The 24,279-nt window shown below is 41.0% G+C and overlaps 1 protein-coding gene across 5 annotated transcripts in view; it reads right to left on the bottom strand.

The window, feature by feature from the left end:
* Positions 1 to 24,279, bottom strand: part of CAMKK1 (calcium/calmodulin dependent protein kinase kinase 1) — a 178,156-nt gene that overhangs the window by 32,041 nt on the left and 121,836 nt on the right. For all 5 annotated transcript variants that reach the window (XM_075264891.1, XM_075264894.1, XM_075264895.1 and 2 more), the window contains exon 9: positions 20,377 to 20,465. In XM_075264891.1, coding sequence (XP_075120992.1) covers positions 20,377 to 20,465 — 89 coding nt within the window. The remainder of the gene's footprint in view (positions 1 to 20,376; positions 20,466 to 24,279) is intronic.

The raw sequence follows: 24,279 nt of genomic DNA, 5'->3' as shown, positions 1-24,279 counted from the left end.
AGAAGTTTTTAGAACAGTCTAGAATATTTCACCAACATCTAAACATATGATATGCTTGTTAATTAAAATATATGATTTTAAAATATTGATGTGCTAGTATGAAAAGCAAAGTTTATGAGTTGAAATTAGTGTTCAATATTCTTTTCAGATCTAAATAATCAGAAAACAACATTATTGAAACAAAGATAAAACAAAAATAAAAATTTGTTACATAGTGTTTTTATTCCATGGTGCTTTACATTTGAGGGTTTACATACAGTACACAAAATATACAAACAGATATAGTACTAACAATGTCCAACTGGCACTGTGGGGTAGAGGGCCCTGCCTGTGAGGGCTTACAATCTATGAGGGAAGACGGATAGAGACAGAAGGAGAGGGGGAGACTGTACAGATGGCGGTGCGGTGATAGTGTTATTGGAGGTTGTAGGCCTTCCTGAATAGGTGAGTCTTCAGGGCCTTCTTGAAGCCTGTGATTGTGGGGGTCAGTCTTATGTGTCTTGGTAAGGAGTTCCAGAGTATGGGGAATGCCCGGGAGAAATCTTGGAGACTGTTGTGTGAGGAGTGGATGAGGGCAGAGCGGAGCAGCAGGTCATTGGAGGATCTGAGGTTACGTGTGGGCAGGTAGTGGGAGGGGACAGGTTGTGGATGGCTTTGTATGTTAACGTTAGTAGCTTGAACTCAATTCGCTGGGCTATGGGTAGCCAGTGGAGGGACTGGCAGAGGGGAGCAGCCGATGAGGATCGGGGGGTGAGGTGGATTAAGAGCAGCGCAGTTTAAGGTGGACTGGAGGGGGGCAAGGGTGTTAGCTGGGACTCCATGGAGAAGAGTGTTGCAGTAATCGAAGCGGGAGATTATGAGGGCCTGGATGAACATCTTAGTAGTTTCAGGGGTTAGGAAAGAGCGGATTCGGTGGATGTTCTTGAGTTGGAGGCGGCAGGAAGTGTTGAGGGTTTGAACATGTGACTTGAAGGATAGGTCGGGGTCCAGTGTTATCCCAAGGCATTGGGCCCGTGGGACAGGGGTAAGTGTGGTTCTGTTAACTTTGACAGTTGGATGGGCCATACGGGGTGGGGCGAAGATGATGAACTCCGTTTTCTCCATATTGAGTTTGAGAAAGCGGGAGGAGAGGAAGGAGACTACAGCCGCTAAACAATCTGGCCAACAGAGAGGTAATTCTGTATTAATGGGAATGTTGAAATCACCCATGATGATGGTGGCGGTGTCTGTGGATCGGAAGTGTGTGAGCCAGGTGGTGAAATGGTCGAAGGCGGTGGTAGGTCCTGGCGGTCGGTATATGACAGCCAGTTGGAGGGTGAGTAGATACGAACAGAGTGCACTTCAAAGGAGGGGGGGTGAGGGCAGGTGGTGGCTGGATTGGGGTGAATGAGCAATTGTCTGACAGGAGGACACCTCCACCTCCACCAGGTTTATTGTTGGGGTGGGGAGTGTGTGAGAAATGCAGACCCCCCATAGGAGAGGGCAGCGAGGGAGGCAGTGTTTGATGGTGTCAGCCATGTTTCTGTGATGCCGAAAAATGTAAATTCATTTGAAATGAAAAGGTTGTGGATGTATGCAAGTTTATTGCATGTGGAGCGAGTGTTCCATAGTGCACCAGAGAGGACAGGGGGAGGGGCAGGAGCGAGTGAGATAGGTTTAAGATCAACTATTTATTTCTACTGAACGTGTATTCTATGTTCAGCAGTGTACATATACCGTGTCTGTTACAGAACTGTAATTTTATGGGAAACAACATTATTACAGAGTGAATACATTAATTTGTTTTCTCAGAGAGGCTTTTCTAAATCCAAGGCTACAGATTTCTACCGATGAGAAGAAATGACCTTGGAAAGTAAAAAGAGGTGCTGGCCTTCATATAAATCAATACATGCATCAAAAACACCACTTTTGTGTATAATAATGCCTTCAGAACGGAAAGTTTGAGCACATTCCCTTATAACAGGATATTTAACATTCAGTACTCCTATAACTTAACATCAAACTCATATATGAATGGCAGCTGTACATTATATATTTCACTGTTAATACTGTATACAGTCAAGACTTATATCCCAGGAAAATAGGGAAAAACTAAAAACCAGATCACTAAGCATCCCCTTGGAGCCCCTTCATGTGTAACATGTCCTGAGTTATTGGCGACAACCAATGCCAAATCCCTTCCTTTGTGAAAAGAATGTCACATGGCACAGGACAATTAATGAAGAGCAGGGGCAGGATGGTGGTGATGGTGGGGGGTACTGCTGATAACTTAGGACATTTCTTAAGTGAAGGAACACCCAATAAATGCTTGGCGTTTAATTTGCAGGTGGCACGAGTGGGTAAAAGTTAAAGGGGTTGTCCCATCACAAGGATCCTATCTATACTGCTTGTTAATGTGGATTTAAGACTTTTCCTAAATACATTGCTTCAGCAAAACTGCTTTGTTTGTCCACTATCTTACTTTATTCAATTCTTTGTGGCCACAGCCCCGACTTATCTGCTCAAAAGTCAAGTGATGTATCTACTGCTCTGAGGGAGGAGGGAGGAGGGGCTAAGTGCAGGGAGTGAGCCTGTGTATCTAGCTATTCCTGTGTCTACACCACGTGACCTAGGTCCTGCACTCAGATAGGGGAGGGGAGCTGCTTTCATTTCTGAACATCTTCTGTTCTCCCAGTTATCAGGCTAGCTAATTCAATTTTGTTCATTATGACAGAGACAGGCAGTGTCTGTATGTAACACAGAATGGAGTTGCTCCTGCCTGTACTTCATAGTCCAATATTGTGCATATAGTGTTTAAGGGCCTTTGATGACATCACAGGCCCTTCAGCCGCACCATAGGATCACGCTATGCGGTGGGCGTAGCTACACACTAATTTGGGGGCGGAGCTAAACGGCAGGTTGCATGTGAAACCCCGCCCACCAAATGATGCAAGAAACCAGGAAGAAAGAAGATTTTACAGCAGTTTAGACTGGTGAGTATGCGACGTGGGAATACCCCTTTAAATTTCTCAGGTCAAGATTAGGTGTGTGGATAAGAAGTCAGGAACCATAGTAATTACACAAAAACAACAAGCAGTGTACAAACTCAGCATGGTGATCTGAGCAGAGGAGGAAATCTGAACCCTTATCTAATATGACCACACCAAAAGACAGAGGCCATTGTAAGTGGTGTAACCCATGGGGACTCGCCACCAAAACAGGGTGAGTTATATAACACCCGTTAATAGAAACTGCTTAAACCCAGTTCATATCTGCGTTCCGGCCATTCCGTTCCCCTATCCGCATGAAATATGCAGGGAGAAAATAAGCACTTTTCTCTCCGCATTTTTTGTGCAAACACCGAGCGGAAACCACACGGACCCCATTAAAGTGTAAGGGGTACGCAGGTTTCCTTACAGTATGTTCACATGGTGGAAACCAATTTCTGCCGTGTGAACATTCCATGCAGCTAGCCGCGACAGGTTGCAGATGCAGAGCACTGGAATTCAGTCGCAGCATTCCACTCCGGATTAGGCCCGAATGAATGGGCCTAAACAGGAGGGTGTCTTGTGCCGCTTATGCCGTGGTTGTCTCAGTCTATGACAGTATCTTTAAGGTACCGTCATATAATGGTACTAATGTATTGGGTTTGTCTGGTATAGTATGTTTAATTCCAGCTGAGGTCTTAAAACTTTATCAGGTGAGATCCAAGCGGAGAACATGATTACCCACCCCTGATGTGCACCATCTGACTAGTCTTTTCACTATAGCACAATATTCTAATCCCAGATATTTTAGCAAGTGTCACTCTTGTGACATTAATAAATCATGTCCTATAATTGGTTTTTAACCAGGAACATAGAAATCACTTCTCAATAACAAATACAAGGAGGAAATGTAATTACCCTTTGATGTATGGTAGCTTCAGGGTACAGTCTGCAATCATAAAGGCCAAAAAAAGTAATCACAAATGAACCTTCACATTTCTGAGAGATAGAACCTCTGGTAATAATCTATAGTGTAGTGTGGATAATTTAACAGACTCATTTAATATTTAAAGACGTATCCCGTTGGAAGTCATGCTGGATCGTACATTTTATTATTAATAATACACTCAGTTCAACAGCTCAGACAAGACATTCGGCAATAACATGCGACCTTCCCACTCACTTTTAATAATAGTGATAGAAAAACACACAGTTACATTTAACATTATGACATTATCACAACCAATGGGATTGATCTCTACACTGACAACCACATTCAGAGATGACAGTATAAACATCAAGATGGTGATTATTCCAATTATACGTGAACTAAATACAAATGCGTCTTGCCCAATAGACAAAATGTAGTATTACTTAACTAAAATTCATTGACTAATGTATTAGAAGTATTTTTTTCATTCTATAAATTTGACCCCTATGAAAGCGAACAATAAAAATAGTTGTTATAAAAATTATAGTATTTAATTTTCAAATACATCAAAAAACAAAATGAAGCAAGTTTATAAATGGTCTTTTCTACCCTTATTTGTCTACTGTACCTTTGCCGATGTGTCATTACTGAAAAACACTACAAACAAGCCCTGCACAGTTTGGTACTGTTGTCATACTCCTTTCCATCTGCCCCGTACATTTTGGTAACATGCATTTGAGGGAAGAAGGGATCAGATTGAAAAGCTTTTGATTCCATAACCAGACTACACAGGGTTTGCTTGTAGTCTGCTACCATGGAAACAGAGTACAAGTCTACACAGAAGCTGCAGACACAAAATAATTTGCTAAATTTCGTCAATATTTGTCAATAGACATTGCCTCAAACTTCAATTAAAAAGCATATCTAGAGCTAAGGGAGAGTTCACACCTGCGCTCGGTCTTCACTTTGCAGGTTTCCGTCTTCTGCCTGAGAAACTGGACAGGAGACAGAAACCAGTCAGTCATTTTTCAAACCCATTCACTTGAATAGGTTTGCAAAGTGTCTGCCCGTGAGCATCTTGTGCCTCTCCGTGGCGAAACCACTTTTTTAAAAGCGGATACAAAGTCCTGCATGTCCAACTTTGTGAATGGGTTTGAAATCTGACAGAACCATATGGAGGTGGTTTGTACTTGGAAATCTTCTACTCCCAATCTGTATCATATAATATGAAAACCCTTTGTTACTTTAAGATCCTCTGAGGAATGTATCGCTAAAGACACTGCTCTTTACGATTTGGTTATAAAAGAGTAAAAGGTAGAACCTAACCTCTTTTGCTCACAATTGTTTTGTTTCAATATGCGTTCAAGTCAACATCAAGATGTTTTGTACATTTTTTTTATTATTATTATTGTTTACGTACCATATCACTCGGTACATCTTTAGTTGTGAAGCTGGACATAGGACATTTTGGTGTTACCATCCTGATAGCCTATTTATAGGACTGACCCTTAATATCAGGTCCGTGGTGGTCTGACTTTCAACATCCCCACCGATCAGCTGTTTGAAGGGGCTGCGGCATTTTGTCAAGTTATGTGGCTTCTTATTACACATACCAGTACATTTACCTGCACACAGTCTATTTAGTAGCTACTAAGTAAGTGGTATTCAGACACATAGAACAATGTACACTGCGATTGATTTCATTATTAACATGTACATTATATAAAGTCATGACAGGTCAAGCAGTAGTAAAAATGATAAATCCCTCCAGTAAATCCTAGCGATAGAGGGAAGATTTCATCTGTACTAGAAACCAGTAAACGTGTGACTACGTCTGAGGCCACGTGGTTTAGAGGGATGAATTAATCATATCCTTGGCACAATGCCTATAAATGCATTCTATAAATATATAGTATTAAATACATGTTTACATGCATATACAGGCACATTATAGACACTCCATGCTAGGTATGCATGGAAGTGGATTCATCATGTTATAATATGTGACAAAAATACAGTTTCATAACTGCTTAACATTGAAAAACAGATTGTTAAACTTATTAGTATTGATTTAATATTGTAAACACACTCGAAAATGTCACTGCTGACCTGGAACGTAATCTCAGAGAGATTTGATGCGCTATAAAGGTCAGTCAGATATTATTAATAAGTACATAATAAAAGGAAAGTAAATCTGCCCTTTTCAGTCACACGGGGTACATTCTAACATTAAGGTATGGTTCACTAGTTTACATATTGTCTGTAGCTATAGGTTGAGAAATAGCCGGTTACAGCCAGGTCCTAGTGCCTAAGGAAGCAGCCCAAAAGCCCCTGCCACCGAGAGAAGCACATGGTGTTACAGAATTTGCACTAGGCACCAGGAGCAGGAGAAACCAATACTGCCTGTGCAGCTATTTCAGCTGGAAGGGGGCTCCGAATATGCTGGAGAGCAAAGCCTGCAGTCAAGAGGCCAGGCAATGCTGGGGACAAAATAAGAGCACAGTAATAGAATATTTGGCAGTCACCACAAATGAAGCACAGCTTGGTGTTGTAACAGGGCTGGGTGTCGTGAAGAGATAACTAGCGGCAGGGGGGAGGGTTTGCCATATTGCAGTCACTTTACTAATCCTTCAGCCAAAACAAAGAGCGGGTGAGCGTTTACAGTGTGAGAAAGGGATGCATGTGAGATGATGTATGTTATATGTTATACAGGGTTACCGACATATATGTCTAGTATGTAAGTGACTAAAATACACGCTTTGACATGTTTGAAGTATACATGTACTACATACAGTATGTGAGTGACAGGTGCATATGTGTGTAATATGTAATTGAGGTGTACTGTATGCCTATAATATGCAAGACATATGTGCTGTGTGCATGTAATATGTAAGCAATGTGTGCTGTATGCATGAATGATGTGTGCTGTACACTTGTAATATGTATGATTTGCTTGATAGGGTTGTGGTATTTTAAACACTTTGGTCTTATACCCTACCCCTGTGGATAGGGGATAAGTGTCAGATCATTGAGGGTTTGACTGAAAGAAGCCCAAGAGGCTTTGGTGGCTCATCTCCTGCTCAATGTGTCTCAAACTACCTCTAGCTGGTCTAGATTTTAGTTATATTTTACACCAGTTTTAGGAATAAATAATCATGCATTTGACAAGCCATTGGGAGCCAAAATCTCTTTCTGAAAAATCCTGCCCCTATGCGCATACTTTTTAGGAACATGGCATACAGGATAGTAATATTGCAAACACATTTCTGGAACAAAAATAGCTGTGGGCCAAAAATGGTGACTTTTTTTTTCTAGTGTAAATGGTATTAAATATTAAACTACCCCAATGTAACTAACATGTGAGTAACTTGTCAACTGAACGTGCCTAATAGGCGAGTTAAATATAATTGTGATGGGGTGAGCACTTTTAGGGAATCTACCACATCACCCAAGAATATTCAACTGTCACCACCATGTTACTGAGCACATTACGGTAATAAACATACGTTTGCTGTGTACGTTACTTTTGAAAGTCTTATATAAATCAGCCACTTGGTGCACAGGTGCAGGGTTCTTCAGCTCACTGGAGCACAGTTCTTCTACTCAGACCCCTACCATTTTCTGGCTTCCACTGCTATGACATCACCCATCTTACCCATGTAGTGCTTCCATGGCTGGAGGCCCACTCCTAATGTAAAAACATTTTTCTTTTCTTATGAAATGAAAAATGAAAAAAGAGCCATAGCGCCGTCTTTTTCAGCCAGTGACTGACTGACTTGGCACGTGGAAGCAATGCTGCGGTATTGGTGTCGTGAGTAGTGCCTCAATTTTTTTTTCCTACTCAGGGCAGTTTTTATTCCCCCCACCCCAATTCAGCAAATATTACGATTTCCCTACAACTCTTATATAACATTCTGAGTTCTGTATCTGACAAGTTCTGACTATACATTCAGTACTAAGTGACAGTAGTTGACAGAAGTTCTTTTTTCGCTTCCTCTCATATTCTCCTGTCAGGAATGAGCTCAGCTGTAAGAAAACTACAGAACTTGGGAAACTGCTGGGTCTGAGCTAAGCAGCGCTTCTCCAAGCAATCCTCGGAGCCAATTTGCTGCGCCATGTATGCTCACATTTAGGCCCGGGGTGCATTAATGGAAGGGGATTTGACAGCAAGTTCTGCAAAGCACTGAAGTGCACATCATAGGTTAATGTGAGCACAAGTAAGCATTTACCAAGCATCTGAATGGTACCAATTAGGCTCTGTATTAATGTCGGAAATGTAGGCCACTGACTTATGGATATTAAGAAAATGAGACATACTAGGACTTTAAATTATTTTTAACTAATAAATTTACCTTAGCATTTATATAAAAAGACTGAGTTCTGAATATGTTTCTAATTTACATATTATGAAATAAAAATAATATTTAAATACCTTAAACTTAAAATGTATTTCTAGAAGGAAAAGCTGAATAAGAAATGAAGCTTCCCCTTATTTAGATTCCCTAATGAAAGTCTACTCTGCCTTACTATTAGCTATACAATTACCTGCACGCTTATTCTACTAATACATTAAGGCTGAGATTACATCATGCTTTATTAATTAATGGCAGGCTATTCTAATTGTAGTAATAAGCAGTATGTTACTAATCGCTATCAGATTGAAAAACGTTGGTTTATAGGCTCCCACCAAATAAAACATCACTGTTGTATGTCACCTGTTCCAGCCTAACCACTTACCTGTCCCAGCTGGGACTGTAAATAAGCAGGGCTACAAATACATACACCTGTACACCTATTGCCTGTAGTTCACCTATCATTGCGGCATCCTCTATGACATCATGTGTGCATGGATCCTGCAAACAAAACGTCACAGATTTGGTCATGTCACCTAAAGGTAAATCAGCTAAACAGCACATAATTTTAATATGAAGTGTATTAGTGATTCTGTTTATACTGAAGATTCTTGTCATATGAGCTATATTTTTTATGAACCAAATAACCCCTTTAAAAAATATATATATATAAAAAAATCCTCTTAATCTCATAATGAATACTAAAACTACTAGAAAAGTATTGAACACACTTCTTAATCATTGGATTCAAGTGTTTCATTCAGTTCCATTGCCACAGGTGCTATGTTAGCACTGTACTCGTATGCTACTGAGCTAGGGGTAAGGGGCTAAATGCTTGCTGAGGTGATTAAACTGATCTTAGAGATTTCATACTGACATAAAATGAAGTTACCGTGTACTTTACAATGTATGGTTAGCGCTATTGCAAAAAAAAAATATATATATATTTTTCATCAACTCCCCTCCCAAAAAATGGAATAAGAAAAAAAGTTATCAAAATGCAACCTACAACGATGTCAATGAGAACTATAGCTTATCCTACAAAAATAAGTTCTCAATCAGATCCATTGACAAAAAAAATCTGAAATTATTTTTTTTTTTTATTTATTTAATTTTTTTTTTACAGGTTTCCAATAAACAAAAGGAGTAAAACAAAATAAACTATATACGTTTGTTATCAGTATAATCATATGAACCTGCTAAATGTATTCTATACTTCATGGTCAGCAATATAAAAAATGTGAAGTTATGGTTTTCTATTTCTCTCATTCACACACACACACACACACACACACACACACACACACACACACAAATAATCAAATTTTTTCAATATGGTGCCAAAATGTACTACTTAAAATATAACTTGTTCCAAAATAAAAAGATCTATACAGCTATGATGATGGAAGAATGAAAAAGTTCAAAATTAGTTTGGAGGTCAAGACTGTCTGCAGTGCCAATGGGTTTAAAGTTGGGAAGGATAAAAAGTTTTTTTTATCCCACTTTTGTGTGTGTATGGGAAAGGAGTGCAAGTGGGAGGCAGAACCTTCTATTGAACCTCTAGCTAAATACTGCAACCCCTGACATTTCCAGAGTGCAAATTGCAGATCATGAATACACTGTCTACCAATAAGTATTTGGACACCTGTGGTCGAATAGAAAAACAGCATTTATTCATATACAATAGTTGGTAGAACCCAGCAGATGCTTCCCTAGGGATGGTACTGATCGACTCAATACTCCTGGATGCCTGTTGAACCTCCTGGTGTATGTGAGCCATCGGTTGGGTGCGGTTTCTCTGGCCAGCACTCATCGGTCTCTAGTATCTCCCAGTTTTGGGGTCTGCCGACTCGGGGCACGTTCCAACAATCACCGTTCACCTTCCACTTCGTAAGCAAATAGGCCAGTGTCGATTTTGGGTAATTCAGTTAACTTGCTATGCCCCTTAAGGGTCGACCATTTCTGTGGTACCCGACAATTACCCCTCTCTCGAAATCGGACAACTCTGCACTTTGTGGCATCTTGCATGCGACTAATATCAATGCACTAATGCCAATGATGTTTCCTATTTAACGGCGGAAGGCGCAACGTATGTCACGAATGCAGATATCTCATTTGCATGGGTGTCCAAATACTTATTGGTAGACAGTGTAACAGTGGCGGATCCAGGCTTTGCGGGGCCCTGGGCAATTGACTGTGGCGGGGCCCTACTTACAAAAACCCGACATGTAGGTTTTTTCTGTCCGCTTGAAAAGTCGGACATCTTTAGGACAGGCACGGAGTGTAAAACAATGCACCCGATGTCCATTTAAAGGGGTTCTATCAGCAAAATTATGCTAATAGAGCCGCACATATGTGTGAATAGCCTTTAAAAAGGCTATTCAGGCACCGTAAATGTTATATTAACCCCCAGTCTCGTTTTTAAATAAAAGCATAAAAACATATATGCAAATCTTACAGAACATGCACCAGAGCGGTGATGCACGATGCCGCGTCATCTTCGGGCACGTCTGCCTCTTCTGTCTTCTTGGAGCGACGCCCTCTGGTCCCGTCTCTTCTGCCGGCTTCCTATTGGTCTTTTTCCAGCTTGAGGTCTTCAAATCGCGCGCCTGCGTAGTAGCGCTTCCCTCCGGATTGCTACTGCGCAGACTCACTTGCCATTTTACTTAATGGCAGTTCGCGAGCGTGCAGTACGATCATGTAGTTCAATGGGGACTGGCAAGTGAGCCTGCGCAGTAGTGCTCCGGAGGGAAGCGCTATTATGCAGGTGTGGGATTTGAAGACAAGAAGACGGAAGAAGACCAATAGGAAGCTGGCAGAAGACACGGAACCAGAGGGCGTAACTACAAGAAGACAGAAGAGGCAGGCGTGCCTGAAGATGACGTTGCACCGTGCAACCCCGCCCATGGTGCACGTTCAGGTACGATTAGCATATATGTTTTAAAGCTTTTATTTAAAAATGGAACCGGGGTTTAATATAACATTTACGGGGCCTTTTTAAAGGCTAGTCACACATATGTGGGGCTCTATTAGCATAAATTTGCTGTTAGAGCCCCTTTAATTGAATGCAGAATGTCACGGACACAGCTAGTGTCCACTGATAATGTCCGTGCAAGATTTTGAATGACATTAGCAGTGGACACTGACGGTAGTGTGAACGCCCCCTAAGATACTCCATGTGCCTCATATTAATAGCAATTAACCCTATCATGTCCTTCACATTAACCCCCTGTGTGCCTCACATAAGAGTTACTGATATGTGACACATGGAGGTAATAATAAAGTATCTTCATGATTAGTACCCCATATATCTCACACATCAGTAACCCTTATGGTGAAGTACACAGGGGGTTAATGTGAGGGACATGATGGGGTTAACTGCTATTAACATGAGGCACATGGAATTACCAAAACTAAATGAATAACCCCAAATGCCTGACATTAATAGGCATAGTAACCTCCCTCCCCCCTCCAGCCTGTACCTGGGTGTTCTGTCTTTACGTTCACTTTGCTGAACTTCTCCCTCTCATGTGTAAGATGCAGGACGGCAGGGATCTTCTGTAGAGCGATAAGCTCCGCCTCCTCGGGTCTCCTCACCCTCTCATTGGTTGACAGAGGGCAGCCAGAGAAGGGGGGTGAGGTGGGAGCGTCCTCTATCCATAGCTGCAGCTCCCTGGCTGGCTGCTGTCTATCAGCCGATGCTGAAGGTACACAGTGTGCTTCCGACATATACTTCCTATTAGGAAAAGTATATGTGTGAAGCACACTGTGTGCAGGGAGCTGCAGCTACTGATAGAGGACCGAAAGGGGGCCCCTGCAAGTGCTGGGGCCCTCGGCAATTGCCCTACCAACCGACCCGAGTTTTGTTAGGTACGGGCCCTGCTGGGCGCAGTGCCCCGGGCGGATGCCCGGCTCTGGATCCGCCCCTGCAGTGTATAAAGCTAGCCTATTTGCTAAGAACCTGTTTCTCTCAGTTACCAAACTGTTATGTTTTGCAGGCTTATCTAATATTAACATATCCAAACAGGAAATTATCCACTGCAATGTATCTCAAGATACTTAAATCCTGAAAGCCCCAAATGTTGGCTTCGCTACCACCGTTACTGGTCTTCCATTCATAGGATGATGCAGAGGCTTTTAGGCCAGTCGATACCCTTTATGGCCCTTGTCTTTCCACTTTACCTTAAATATACAGACCTATGTTTTGCACCCTACTTCAATATATTTTGATGTCAGCTAAAATTCACATAGCTTCCAATGGAGGACACTACATCTTGATCTCTCGGAAGATTATAGTCATGTTGATAATGCAATGCTGTTCGAAAAGATTAACTCTGTCATGACAGACTCCTGGTCTCATTTTGATAAAATGTGGTCCAGGTTTGGCATACTGTCTTCAACTGTAATCCCAATTCTGATTTCATGATAAGGTTGAGACCCCCATGATGGGAAGCAGTGCTTTTCTTTCTAACTATTCCGAATTTTTTTCTACTCTCATTTTCCTTGCAAACATTTCTACTGTATTGTTTATCTCATTCTTTGTTTTTGATCTATATATTTTGATGTATCTATAACCGTTTCATTTGCTGCTGATGTACTGCCTTCTTTATGCCTTTACTGTTATGCCTGTTCTTTTAAGCAATTGTTTAAGAAATACTTTTGAAACTAAATTTGGCCAGCATAAGTCTGTTTCTACTCAATTTCTGGTCAACCAGACTTTTGGGTTGCCCTCTTTGAGTCCTCCTTACTGTACCACAGGCTACTGATGCTCTATCAAAGACACATTTACAAGGAGGGACACTCCTATAAAAATTGTACACATACCGGAGATACCATTTACCAAGCAGGGGCTACAAAAGGTCCCATAAACTTTTTGCGCTTAAGCACGGTAAGTCATTCTGGTCGACATATTTGGGAGTCTTTGCTTTCATAGATATAACCACTTTCACTCTCACAGAGTTTATAAATTTTGATTCTGTATCTTGCGCTTTTACTTGGCAAATACTGCCTGAATCTCAGTCTCCCCTTAAATATCACCAGCGATTCATCATTGTCGAGATTTCTGTTGTTGGGTGTATTGGTTCTGAAAATTTATCATTAAAATGAGTTAGGAGAGGCCAACTTTTACATAACCTGTTCTAAATGAGGTTACTAGGGGCAGGGCACTGGCTGTTTTCATTGTGAGGCTAAGGCCTCACGTAGTGAGCTGCAGCTTATCCACTGCATATTTTTTTTTGCAATGTGTGGATAGGATTAACCAGAACTGGGGGACTCTGACATAATGCAGGAATTTTAACATTGCTTCTAGGAGAATTTCCCTGTGACATGGGTTTATTGTACAGCTCATCTGTCTACCAATAGGACCGTAAGATCGTGTTTTTTTTTTTTTTTTTAAACCCAAATTAAGGACCTCCTCAGAATTCACACACCAACTGAGCAGATTGAAGTAGTGGGAGGTGTTATAATCCTCTTACTCTGGGTTGACTGAGCAATCACAGCAGTAGTCAGCAGGGGACAGCTTGGTCCCACCGGCGATGGCTATGACCAGCTGATGTCACAATCTTGTGACTGTGCATTTACACATGATGACAATTTAACTGTAGGATGAGAATGCTTGTCCAAATATGGCAAATACCCACCTTCCTTCATTCCCCAACAAGTTAAAGGGATTTTCCCATCTCAGTGTTTCAGCAGTCTGCCTGCAATCTCTTCATCTCATTTCCTGTATTTCTTCTCCCCCCTCTTGCTGAACGGCCCAAGAAGTCTCACAACACTTATGTAGATCAGATAATATGCAGATGCTTGTAGAGAACAGACTGAGTGTTATCTGTGTGTTTACATAGAAAGATAACAGACTGGCCTTTATCAGCAAACTGCAATTAGTTGAACTGATTGTCCTGCAGCACTGAGTAAGTGACATCACTTGTCCTATATCACAGGTCCATGGCTATAGCAATGCTGTGTAAACAATGGGAGGAGAAAGTTCACATGGCAGGCAAACAAAGCAGCATTTCTAAAGCAATACATTTAGGAAAAAGTCTTCAATGTACATAAGCTAACAGTTTAGATATGATCCTTGAGATGGGACAACCCCTTTAATGAGATTTTCAAAATTTTTACAGAAGTTACCCATAGCTTGTAAATATGATAAAGCTGCTGCAGCTAAATCACTGATGCTTCATGCTTTATATTGTCAGAGAAATATAAATTCTTGTTGTCAAAAAATAGCTTCAAGAAATCAGCTGATGTAACATCACAAATCGTCTGTTTTATTTCCATCTGGTAAATATTAGTGATTTTTACTAACATAAGAGGATTTCAGGTAGAGCGTAAAGCCCCAGGGGCTGGCAGCCATTCTAATCAGGTGAAATGTTTCCTTTTGTGAGCGGAACGAATATCCCATTTAATTCCTGGCTATCATTCTGCTATTCAATTTCCTAATTTACAGCAGCGCTCTGATTTTTCCTGTCTGCAATGTGATTTATTCGCTGCAGCCAGGAAACATAATCCAAAGTGATGGAAGCAGTGGAAATTGTTTCTTTCGAATGTTTCCCTAATCCCAACCTGGAACAGTTTCAACATCACATCCATCTGCCTATAAAAGTAAAGAAGAGCAAAAACCACAGCATTTGTGGAGAAAAGGATGTCAGCGCTTCATTGCTGATATGCATTTGCTGATCACAGGAGATCTAGAAATATCATAAGAGCTAAAAGATTATACTGCCAAGAAATAGTCAAGATTGAGCTCTAGGCTTGAGTGGCAGTCGTCTATCACCATTCAAGCAGTAAGTGAACTGCGCTGTATCCTCTGACACCTTGTGCATTTATTATCATCTAGTGAATTCAATTTGTTGCAGAGATCATGGTTGCCCATAGGATTTTACCAGTCCTTATCCAAGCATATTGTAGAAAATGACACTAGATAGGAAATTGCTATGACTACAGTCGCTAATCCAACTCATTTCCAGTTAGTTGTCGGATAAATGATTAACTCCTATCTGTATTTGACATCACTTTGGCCTTCTGTTCTGTAACCTGTATTACAAAGATTTTAGATCCTACTGTCTGACATAATACTTACACAATAAGGCCTTATTCACACAAATGTAAAAAACAGCTGTGTATTCACATGTTCATTTTTCTGATATTTGATATTCTGTTTTCATGGATTGTCCTATTGTTGTCTTTTTCCACAGATCCTCAATAGACTTAAGTCCATGAGAAATCCATAAAAGTGGGTCCCAGGTGGGTGCAAAACACCCATGAAGTAACACAAAATTTGGCCATTTTTATCCACAGTTGTGTGAATATGAGTGAATATGCACATACCTTCTCAAATAGTACTCTTTATGTGGAACCCATAACCATATTATTCTTACAGTTCTTTTCTTCATTTAGTGATCCTGTTCTACCTGCTGGCACTGAATCTCATCCATCACTATACAGCCATGTCTGCACAGCACAAGGGAAGCCATCATTGCAATTCTTATGCTAGATTCATAATACATTCGGGTTTCCGTGGTTAAAGAGGACCTTTCATGGTCCGGGGCACAGGCAGTTCTATATACTGCTGGAAAGTCGACAGTGCGCTGTAGAGTGTGAGCGGGGAGGAACGCCCCCTCCCCTCCTGATAATACTCGTCTATGGACGAGCTGTGTGAGCAGAGGGAGGGGGCGTTCCTTCCCGCTCACACTGTACAGCACTATAGGCGCTGCTGTGAAGAAGGACGTACCTGACTGACTGTCAGAAACGCCCTTCTGACTGTAAAGCACTACAGTACCGGGACCGATAGCGCTTTACCCGAGGTACAGATAGGAAAAGCCGATAGTGGGCTTAATTCAGCGCACTGTCAGCTTTACAGTAGTATATAGAACTGCCTGTGCCCCAAACCATGAAAGGTCCTCTTTAAATGGAAACCCTATCCACTTAAAAAGCATTTACCAGCAGAAATTATGAGGAGTTCCACCAGGTTTATGGCAATTTTATACTACAATCGGTGGAGAGAAAAATCCTGCTTGCAGGACTTTTCTCTCCTATTTTAAGTGGAATGGGAACAGTTATTCAGCTATGGAGCAAGATGTTAATGTAAATCTCAGTTTTAAAATGGAAGAAGTGCTGTAACTATAGAATCAGGTACTGTATACCAAATTTACTGCTGAAAGACTGCTTCTAGACTAAGGTCCTAAATAGCAGGCCACGGTGAAAAAGGGCCTTGGGAAAAACTGCAGTGGAAAAGCATCATGGTTTTTCATGCAGCGCTTTTCGCAGAAAGTCCACAGAGGTTTCCAATTTTTGCCTCATTTATACCCATAGGGAAAATGCAAGCGTTTCCATAGCTTTAATTGACATGCTGTGATTTCAAAAACTGCAACGAAATTGCAGTATTTTCAGTGAGCATATTTTTCTCTAATGTGTGGATGGGATCCACTAGAGTCCCATCCACTTTGCAGGGACGTTAAAATGCCTCGATCTTAAGGTGTAAGGGGATAGTAGTCTTCCTCTTGAAGCCAATGTTATCATGCCATGTTAACTAAAAGATTGTGACGCTATTGCTGAGGTAGTCTTTACCTTATTGACTGCAGAGAGGTTTCTATACCTAGGGCTTCTGTGTTATCCACTTGGGAGTGGTTCACATGTGGTAGTAAAATGGAGATACAAAATCGATTGAGAGTTAGAAGGGTCCTCATGGCCAGACATCACCCACCAATTATAGTATCTAATAAATAACAGACAATACCTTTTATAGTTGACCATGTATCATAAATCTACAAGAAAGTGGATCAACCTATTGCAATCTATCAGCGTTTTCCTTGTGGAAAAATGTCTATCAGGGCTTTTGTCTATGCAGTGAATAAACCATTAAAGAACAAGTGTTTTCCAACATAGTGTACCCATGCACATGTATGTCCATCCTATGACAAGGATAGTATTTTATGCTGCATATAAATAAAGTATCCCACTGAATGACAGCAAGCAAAGAAAATTATATATCATTATACAAATAATACCTTTACTTGCTATAACACACAACACAATGTTTCACAATGATTATTTGTTATTTTTAAATCTATTTCAAGATGTAGTTTCAGGTGATCCAGTTCCCCATCAGTAACAAGCAATTTCCTACTTACTATCTCCTTTTCCATTGTAGGTTGCAAGCTGTGGCTAAATCATATCTAGCGAGCTATTCATTAGATGTGATGGCTTGGCAGGTATTATGAGAAACATACATTATTCTGGGGAAGTGGCAGACCAAAGCGGCATTTGCTTATATCTCACCACAAACATCTGGAAGCAGATCAAATTCCTTACATGCCTGGAGATACATTTTGTTCCTCCACAGGCTACTTTAGTCCGTGCTGCTCTAAAATCAGAGTTGAAACCTAAAGTGCATCCCAACTATACCAAGTATAAAAACAGAAACCTCAAGACTACTATTAAATTGCCATTTGCTAGGCTTTAACACTAGTGTGAACTGGTTTTTTTCCCTCCATTTTCATTGTTGTATATTCGCTGTCTATATGGGTAAGAGGCACTAGATGATACCTGGTAACAGCAGACATACAGTGCAAGACAGGCAGTTGCTTAGTTATTTTTATATATTTTTTTATTTACAGTTTGTAAATGATTCTTTGATTTTTTTTATACAAAATTTCCAACTCCTTATCTCCTACTACACAGCATAGTATTCCAAATCATCCAGGTATTATGTTCATGAACCAAAAATATGAACATGGCCTCTGTTATAGGTTTCAGCCTGATAAAACTGTAAAAAAGACATCTGTGATTATGTGTGAAATTGTACATAAGTAGATATAAGCAGAATTGAAGTAGTAACATTAATGCATGGTCAGTACCTGTTATACTACAGTTACATTCCTATAATCTGGGAACTATTTGAAATATCCCAGTAGAAAGCTGTTAGTTGTGCAATATTACGAGTTTTTATGATGCAGGAACCTTGTTTATCAGCCAAACACATGGTTCATACTATTGTTTTATACGTTACTTTGTTTTTAGAATGACACAGTTTAATCAGTAGAGAAAAAACCAATGTCAGCCATTACTGTTAAGAATCCCTGCGATACTTCTGGAAAAAGGGTGAGGCTAGATATAGGTCAGGCCTACCTACCTGTCCTTCCTGATTCAGTAGTAGTGGTTGTTGTGCTGTGGACATGCGTTTAGCAAGAAGGAGAGCTCTGCTCAGCAAGTTTAGCCTATAAGCAGTATAATCAATGGGGCTCATAGCCACAACTGGAACATATGTTCCTCTGGAGATTAAAATCTACGCCATGCAGACAAAAATGCGGAAAAAATTAAGTTTGAACACTGCCATTGGAACTGCTACAAACTGACAAGTATTGCTGTCTGGAGTATTGCTGAAGAGCAAAAAATTACTGTACTGAGAAGTAATAAGAAAAGACAAACCCTGGTTTCAACTCTATTGCAAAAAAGTGTTAAGAATCTATACCTCCATTACTGGAAGTGTTTGCAAACTGTTAAAGACTATTGCACCTTACTGCTTTAAGAACTGTGCGTTTTGTTTGCAAGTTGTCTCCTGCCTATTCATTCCTGAACCATATCATCAAGGGCACCCTGACCACCATCAGCCAGGACTCACACCAAGATGTGCCCTGGAGGATTAAATACAACCAAGAGCATTAATGCTGCACAACGGTCTAAAGTGTGGGAAGTCTAGTAGAGCTGACCACTATGAGCACAATGACAATGATACCACTCCCATTCTCTCCACTCTCGGTTGCAGCATAATGGTCTGTAAACCCTGATATTTCAGCATTCTACATGATACATATATTGATAAGCAGAAATGAGATGTTCAGTGCCATGAAACTAATTTAGGGGTATTTTCACAAGTAGGAATTTGATTCCATCCTTGAACCTGTGGCAGATACTGCCTGGAATCTTCCTCCACCTGTTTTTAATGGGAGGCTGAGGTCACAGCAGAACTCTGAAAAAATAAGCGTCTTGGTAATCAGCAGTGGAATGCCACAATAGTATGCGGATGTCTTTCATCGGCATCCCATTGCAGCTAGACCGTAGATGAATATGGCGGCGGAAAATTCCTCTTCATTTTCCTCCATGCTGGGTCCATGGATGGACGTCACAAGCGGCACATGGAAGATGTCCATGATGTGCCATCGATGCCTCTACAGACTCACTTTCTTCAGTGAGCCCAGGCTGCATACACATACATTATATATAAATAGATAGATCGATAGATCGATAGATAGATCGATAGATAGATAGATAGATAGATAGATAGATAGATAGATAGATAGATAGACACACGGGAAAATGGCCGCTAACAATACTCATACCATTTTCCCGTGGCCTGTGCGCCTGCGCAGTCTGCTCTGCTCAAGGCCCAACACCTAGAAGTTACGAGCCTGCGCCTGAAGAAGACATTGAAGATGATGCTGCGGACGAAGAAGGAGGCGACTCTGGAGACAATTCTCGGGCAGCAGTGGGGACACCCTCATCGCTGTTTGAGCACTGGGGCCCGCCCCCATTGCTGCGAGAGAACTCATTTGCATACCGGTAAAAAACGGTATTTCTAAGGTACGGCGCAGTGGAGACCACTTTCTAAAGGCTATTCCGACATCTTATCCACAAAAAAAAAAAAAAGGTTTTAATGGTAGAATCCCTTTAAGTATATAATTCCACATGTGTTAATTCATAGTTTTGATGCCTTCCGTGTGAATCTACAATTTTCATAGTCATGAAAATACAGAGAACTCTTTGAATGAGAAGGTGTGTCCAAACTTTTGGTCTATACTGTATATATACGGTATGTGTGTATATATATATATATATATATATATATATATATACACACACACACACACACAATATATCTTTCTATAGCCTATAGTAAGACTACAGTGAGTATCAGTCCACAAAATGAATATAACAAGCAAACGACTGGAGCTAAATTGTTTCCACAGCATATCATTTCCACCCATGTGACAAATAAACAACTGTAAAAGACTAAACCCTCCAAGCATGAATAATTCACAGGTAGTTCTTGAATACTTCCCAGCATCTCCAAAGTGCTAAAAGCAAAGTATAGGAAAATGGGCATTTTGTAGAAAACATTAGTACTCACAGTATTCAATGCCCAGCACAATGTCCCTGAAGTAAACCCGAGCTTGCTCTTCTGAAAAAGGATTGTCACACGGCACCTCCATGACTGGCCTAAGAGGATAAAACACTTTATCAAAACTTAAATCCAAGACAAGAATTCTATGGCCTTTATACATTTGCTGCCTTGAAGTACTATAGGAGTTGCCAATGTTATGAACAATGTTACAAGTAATATAAAAAGTCATAAAAGTATACACTCAGGCCTCATTCACACATCGGCAGATCTACTTTTTTTGGATTCATTTTCTATATGTTATACATCTCTAGACCCATAGACTTTCATTGGTGTGACATATCCTTGATGCATCAGAATAAGTGAAGAAAACAGATGTGCTTTATGGCCATCTACAGTCTGCTAAAGAACCCACATATATATGATAAGCAGACGTGTGAATAAGGCCTTAGTTCACAGCTATACAATATTATTAAGTTTCCAGTATACCTTTATACCTGTCTTTCTGTTCTAGTCCAGGACTACCCACCTGACAGTAGAGAACATAAATATGCTGAAACTGACAGAAACAACTGCTCAGGATCAATGGGGGGAGGCTAAAGAAATGTTGCCCATGAAATTGTCAAATGACATTACAGTGATCTCTGAACTTATACTAGGTTTACTCCTGTGGAATAGTTGTTTCTGATCTTCTGGTTCATTGGAGCACCAAAAGACTGAAAAAACAGATCCGTTCTATGACAGACACAAACAGAGCCTGAGGGACTCCACTGGCTATAAGGGGATGTTCACACGGAGTATTTTGCAGGCAGAGTTTGACACGGAAACCGCCTCAAAATCCTCCAGCAAAAAGGTCTCCCATTCATTTAAATGAAAGTCACTTTTTTTCCGCCACTAGTGTTTTTTTTTCAGCTAGCGTGAAAAAAAAGTGACATGCAATATGTTCGCGTGGATGCCGCAGCTGAGTCAGCTGCGGCATCCACGGCTCAAGACACCCTCCTGCTTAGGCCCATTCATTCAGGCCTAATCAGGAGTGGGATGTCGTAATGGGATGCGGATGCACTGCATTTGCATCTCATCACAGGTAGCCGCGCCAAAAAGCCACACACCTCCTGATGAAGGCTGCATAGCCGAAATGCGCGTCAGGTACTGGGGAGTGAGTGCCTGTCCTGACTTGTATACCTCCTATTGGCAACATGGGTAAGCCACAGTGCTATTAAACCTGTATATAGTGATATAGGATACATGTGAACCTATGTTGTTATAGTCACCTATGTGTGCATATCAATGTTATTACTTTAATGGATAGGAGACATATATTGGACCACATGGTAACTTTAAACTTCTAGCACTTTCTTTGAGCTGTTGTGGTAATGTGTATAACTTAGTGGCCACTCATGATATATACCTTAGCAGCTATTGATACTACTGCTATGTGTATATAATGTCCACACACGGTGTATAAAGGACTCCAATGCTGAGGTCCTTTCTGGCATTAGCTTAATCCATGTGCATTCCATTGTATGTAAATACTTAAAGGAACCACATACCATCTGCTGCACTTCACTTTTACCCAGTCAGTTTGTATTTGTAGATTCCCCTTCTAATGTCCATCTTTTATATATGTGTATGATGTAATAAATAAAATTATGACAAGTTTATTGACCTAAACTGGATGTGTAGTATATTCCTTTTATACTAAGTGCCATACTCACGATTGCTTTTCTTGTGGATATTTATGTGTATGGTGAGGACACAGATTTCTTTAGGGCTTGGGATAGTTTAAAGGAACCCATGCATTTACGCATATACTTTAGGTTGCTTATTTTTGGTTGGTTGTCTATCTTCAAAAAGCCACACAGCAGAAAAGGTTTCTGCCATGTGAACTTACCCTAATGTGGTCCGTCAGGTGTTCGTCCTTTTTAACTAAAGTTACCAGACAATAAAGAAACGGTCAGTCTGAAAAAACCCTCTACATTTTTACAGTACCAGCGAAGTGAATGAGATTCTGGCCAATTCAATTCACACACTGCCTGAAAAAAAGGGTCCCGGAAGAGGATTTTGAAAAACATGGTATGTCCATTTTATCTCCGGAAATGCTTGCGGTTTCCCTATAGATTTACAAATGGAAGATAAACTGCAAAACCATGTTTCCAATGTGATTTTTCAGCTGTGTTCCACAACGTGGGACCTTAGCCTAAGACACATCTCCTGAACGGAGTCTCCCACGCAAGTGTAAAGCCAGCCTTACATGGCCTTAGGCCGCAATGTTTCCATCAAATAATAGTTTTTCCTGTACCAATGTGACCTGAAACCACTTGTACTTCCATTAACATACACTTCAAATGAATTGAGCTGAGCTGCAATAGTGTGGCTTGGCCATTGCACAATATACAGAGATATCTGCTTGAGCAAGGTTATTAATTTTGGGTCTTGCATAACCCTTTTAGGTCAGACATGCATATACAGATGAATGCAAATACAGTGCATGTAAAAAGTAAAAGACATAATAAATACATGGTGAATTACAGCGTCTAAAAACTGTAATAAACATAAAGCAAAGCTTAAATTCTATGTTCTCTATTTGTATAGAACATCTCTTTACTAAAGCGAACGCTCGCACTCTAAATCTTGGAAGCAGCAGCTCTTTTGTTCAGAAAATGAATACACAAGGTCATTCTTCTGTTAATAATGATTTTCTTAATCTGTTTAACAATACATATTTTTCTAGGCCATTGTGAATCTATGGAGGATGAACATATTTACAAAAAAATCCAAACACTCCAGCAACCAGAACACTATGAATGCACATCATAAGATAATAGAAAAGAGTAAAAGCTCATTTTCTACTCGTCCTAAAGAACACTTATGCTTTTTAAAGAAAACCTTTTAAATCAATATTTCTGAAACTGGTGGGGTGTCTTGTATTGTTGGTGAAGCACACCAATGAGGCAGTTTTGACAGATCTGCAATAGTAGCAATGACAGGCCTGGGAGCCTTCATTAGGCTCCCGGCTGTCATCACAACAGGTCGGCTCCTGCGAGCTCGTTGTGCAGGACCCGGTCTGCAACTTTTAAGGTATGGGTCGGTGGGGACCGGCCCCGGGGCTAATTTTAAACTTGGAGGGGAGGGAGGACATCTCCAGAGGGTTTCTATGGCGACCACTCTGCAGTGGCGCCATTACACTTATGCCCGGTTCACACATGCTGATATGTTCCATCTGTAAGGGTCCGCATGAGGACTCCTACGGACGGAACACAAGCGCAACTGCAAGTGCTGTGCAGTTCAAGCGCAGGCCCCATAGACTATAATGGGGTCCGTGGGCTTGCCGCGCACTGCCCGAATGAATCATTCGTACGGGCAGTGCACGGCAAACCCACGGAACCCATTATAGTCTATGGGGCCCGTGCGCTTGAACTGCAAAGCGCTTGCAGTTGCGCTTGTATTCCGTTCGGGAGGGTCCTCAAGTGGGCTCCTTACGGACAGAACACATCAGCATGTGTGAACCAGCCCTTACAGACCTGGCATCTGGACCTGACATACAGACACCGGGGCGGGTGCCGGAGCCGCAGTATCGCCACGCTACTGCCAGGAGCATGGCGATGCTGTACATTTCAAACTTCAGAAGTACTTATGGTACTTCTGCTAGCACGCCAAGAAGTAGACACACGCCGGGTGGGTGCCTGAGCTTACGTGGCCACGTCACCCGGCGTGTGATGGAGCAGTGGGGGGGTGGGGTCTGCGTTCCTGGTCTGCTAGCAGAAAATTACTGTAATGACTCTAGTATAAGCCAAGGAGCACTTTTTCAGCACAAAAACTGTGCTGAAAAACTCTGTTATACTCGAGTATATACGGTACATTTTTATCAGAACAGTGAAGAAACGGCGGTTTGGCGCTTTTGATTTTTTTAAA

The sequence above is a fragment of the Leptodactylus fuscus genome, chromosome 2 (assembly GCF_031893055.1).
Source record: "Leptodactylus fuscus isolate aLepFus1 chromosome 2, aLepFus1.hap2, whole genome shotgun sequence".
Taxonomy (NCBI): Eukaryota; Metazoa; Chordata; class Amphibia; order Anura; family Leptodactylidae; genus Leptodactylus; species Leptodactylus fuscus.
This window is presented reverse-complemented; position numbering and strand designations above follow the sequence as displayed.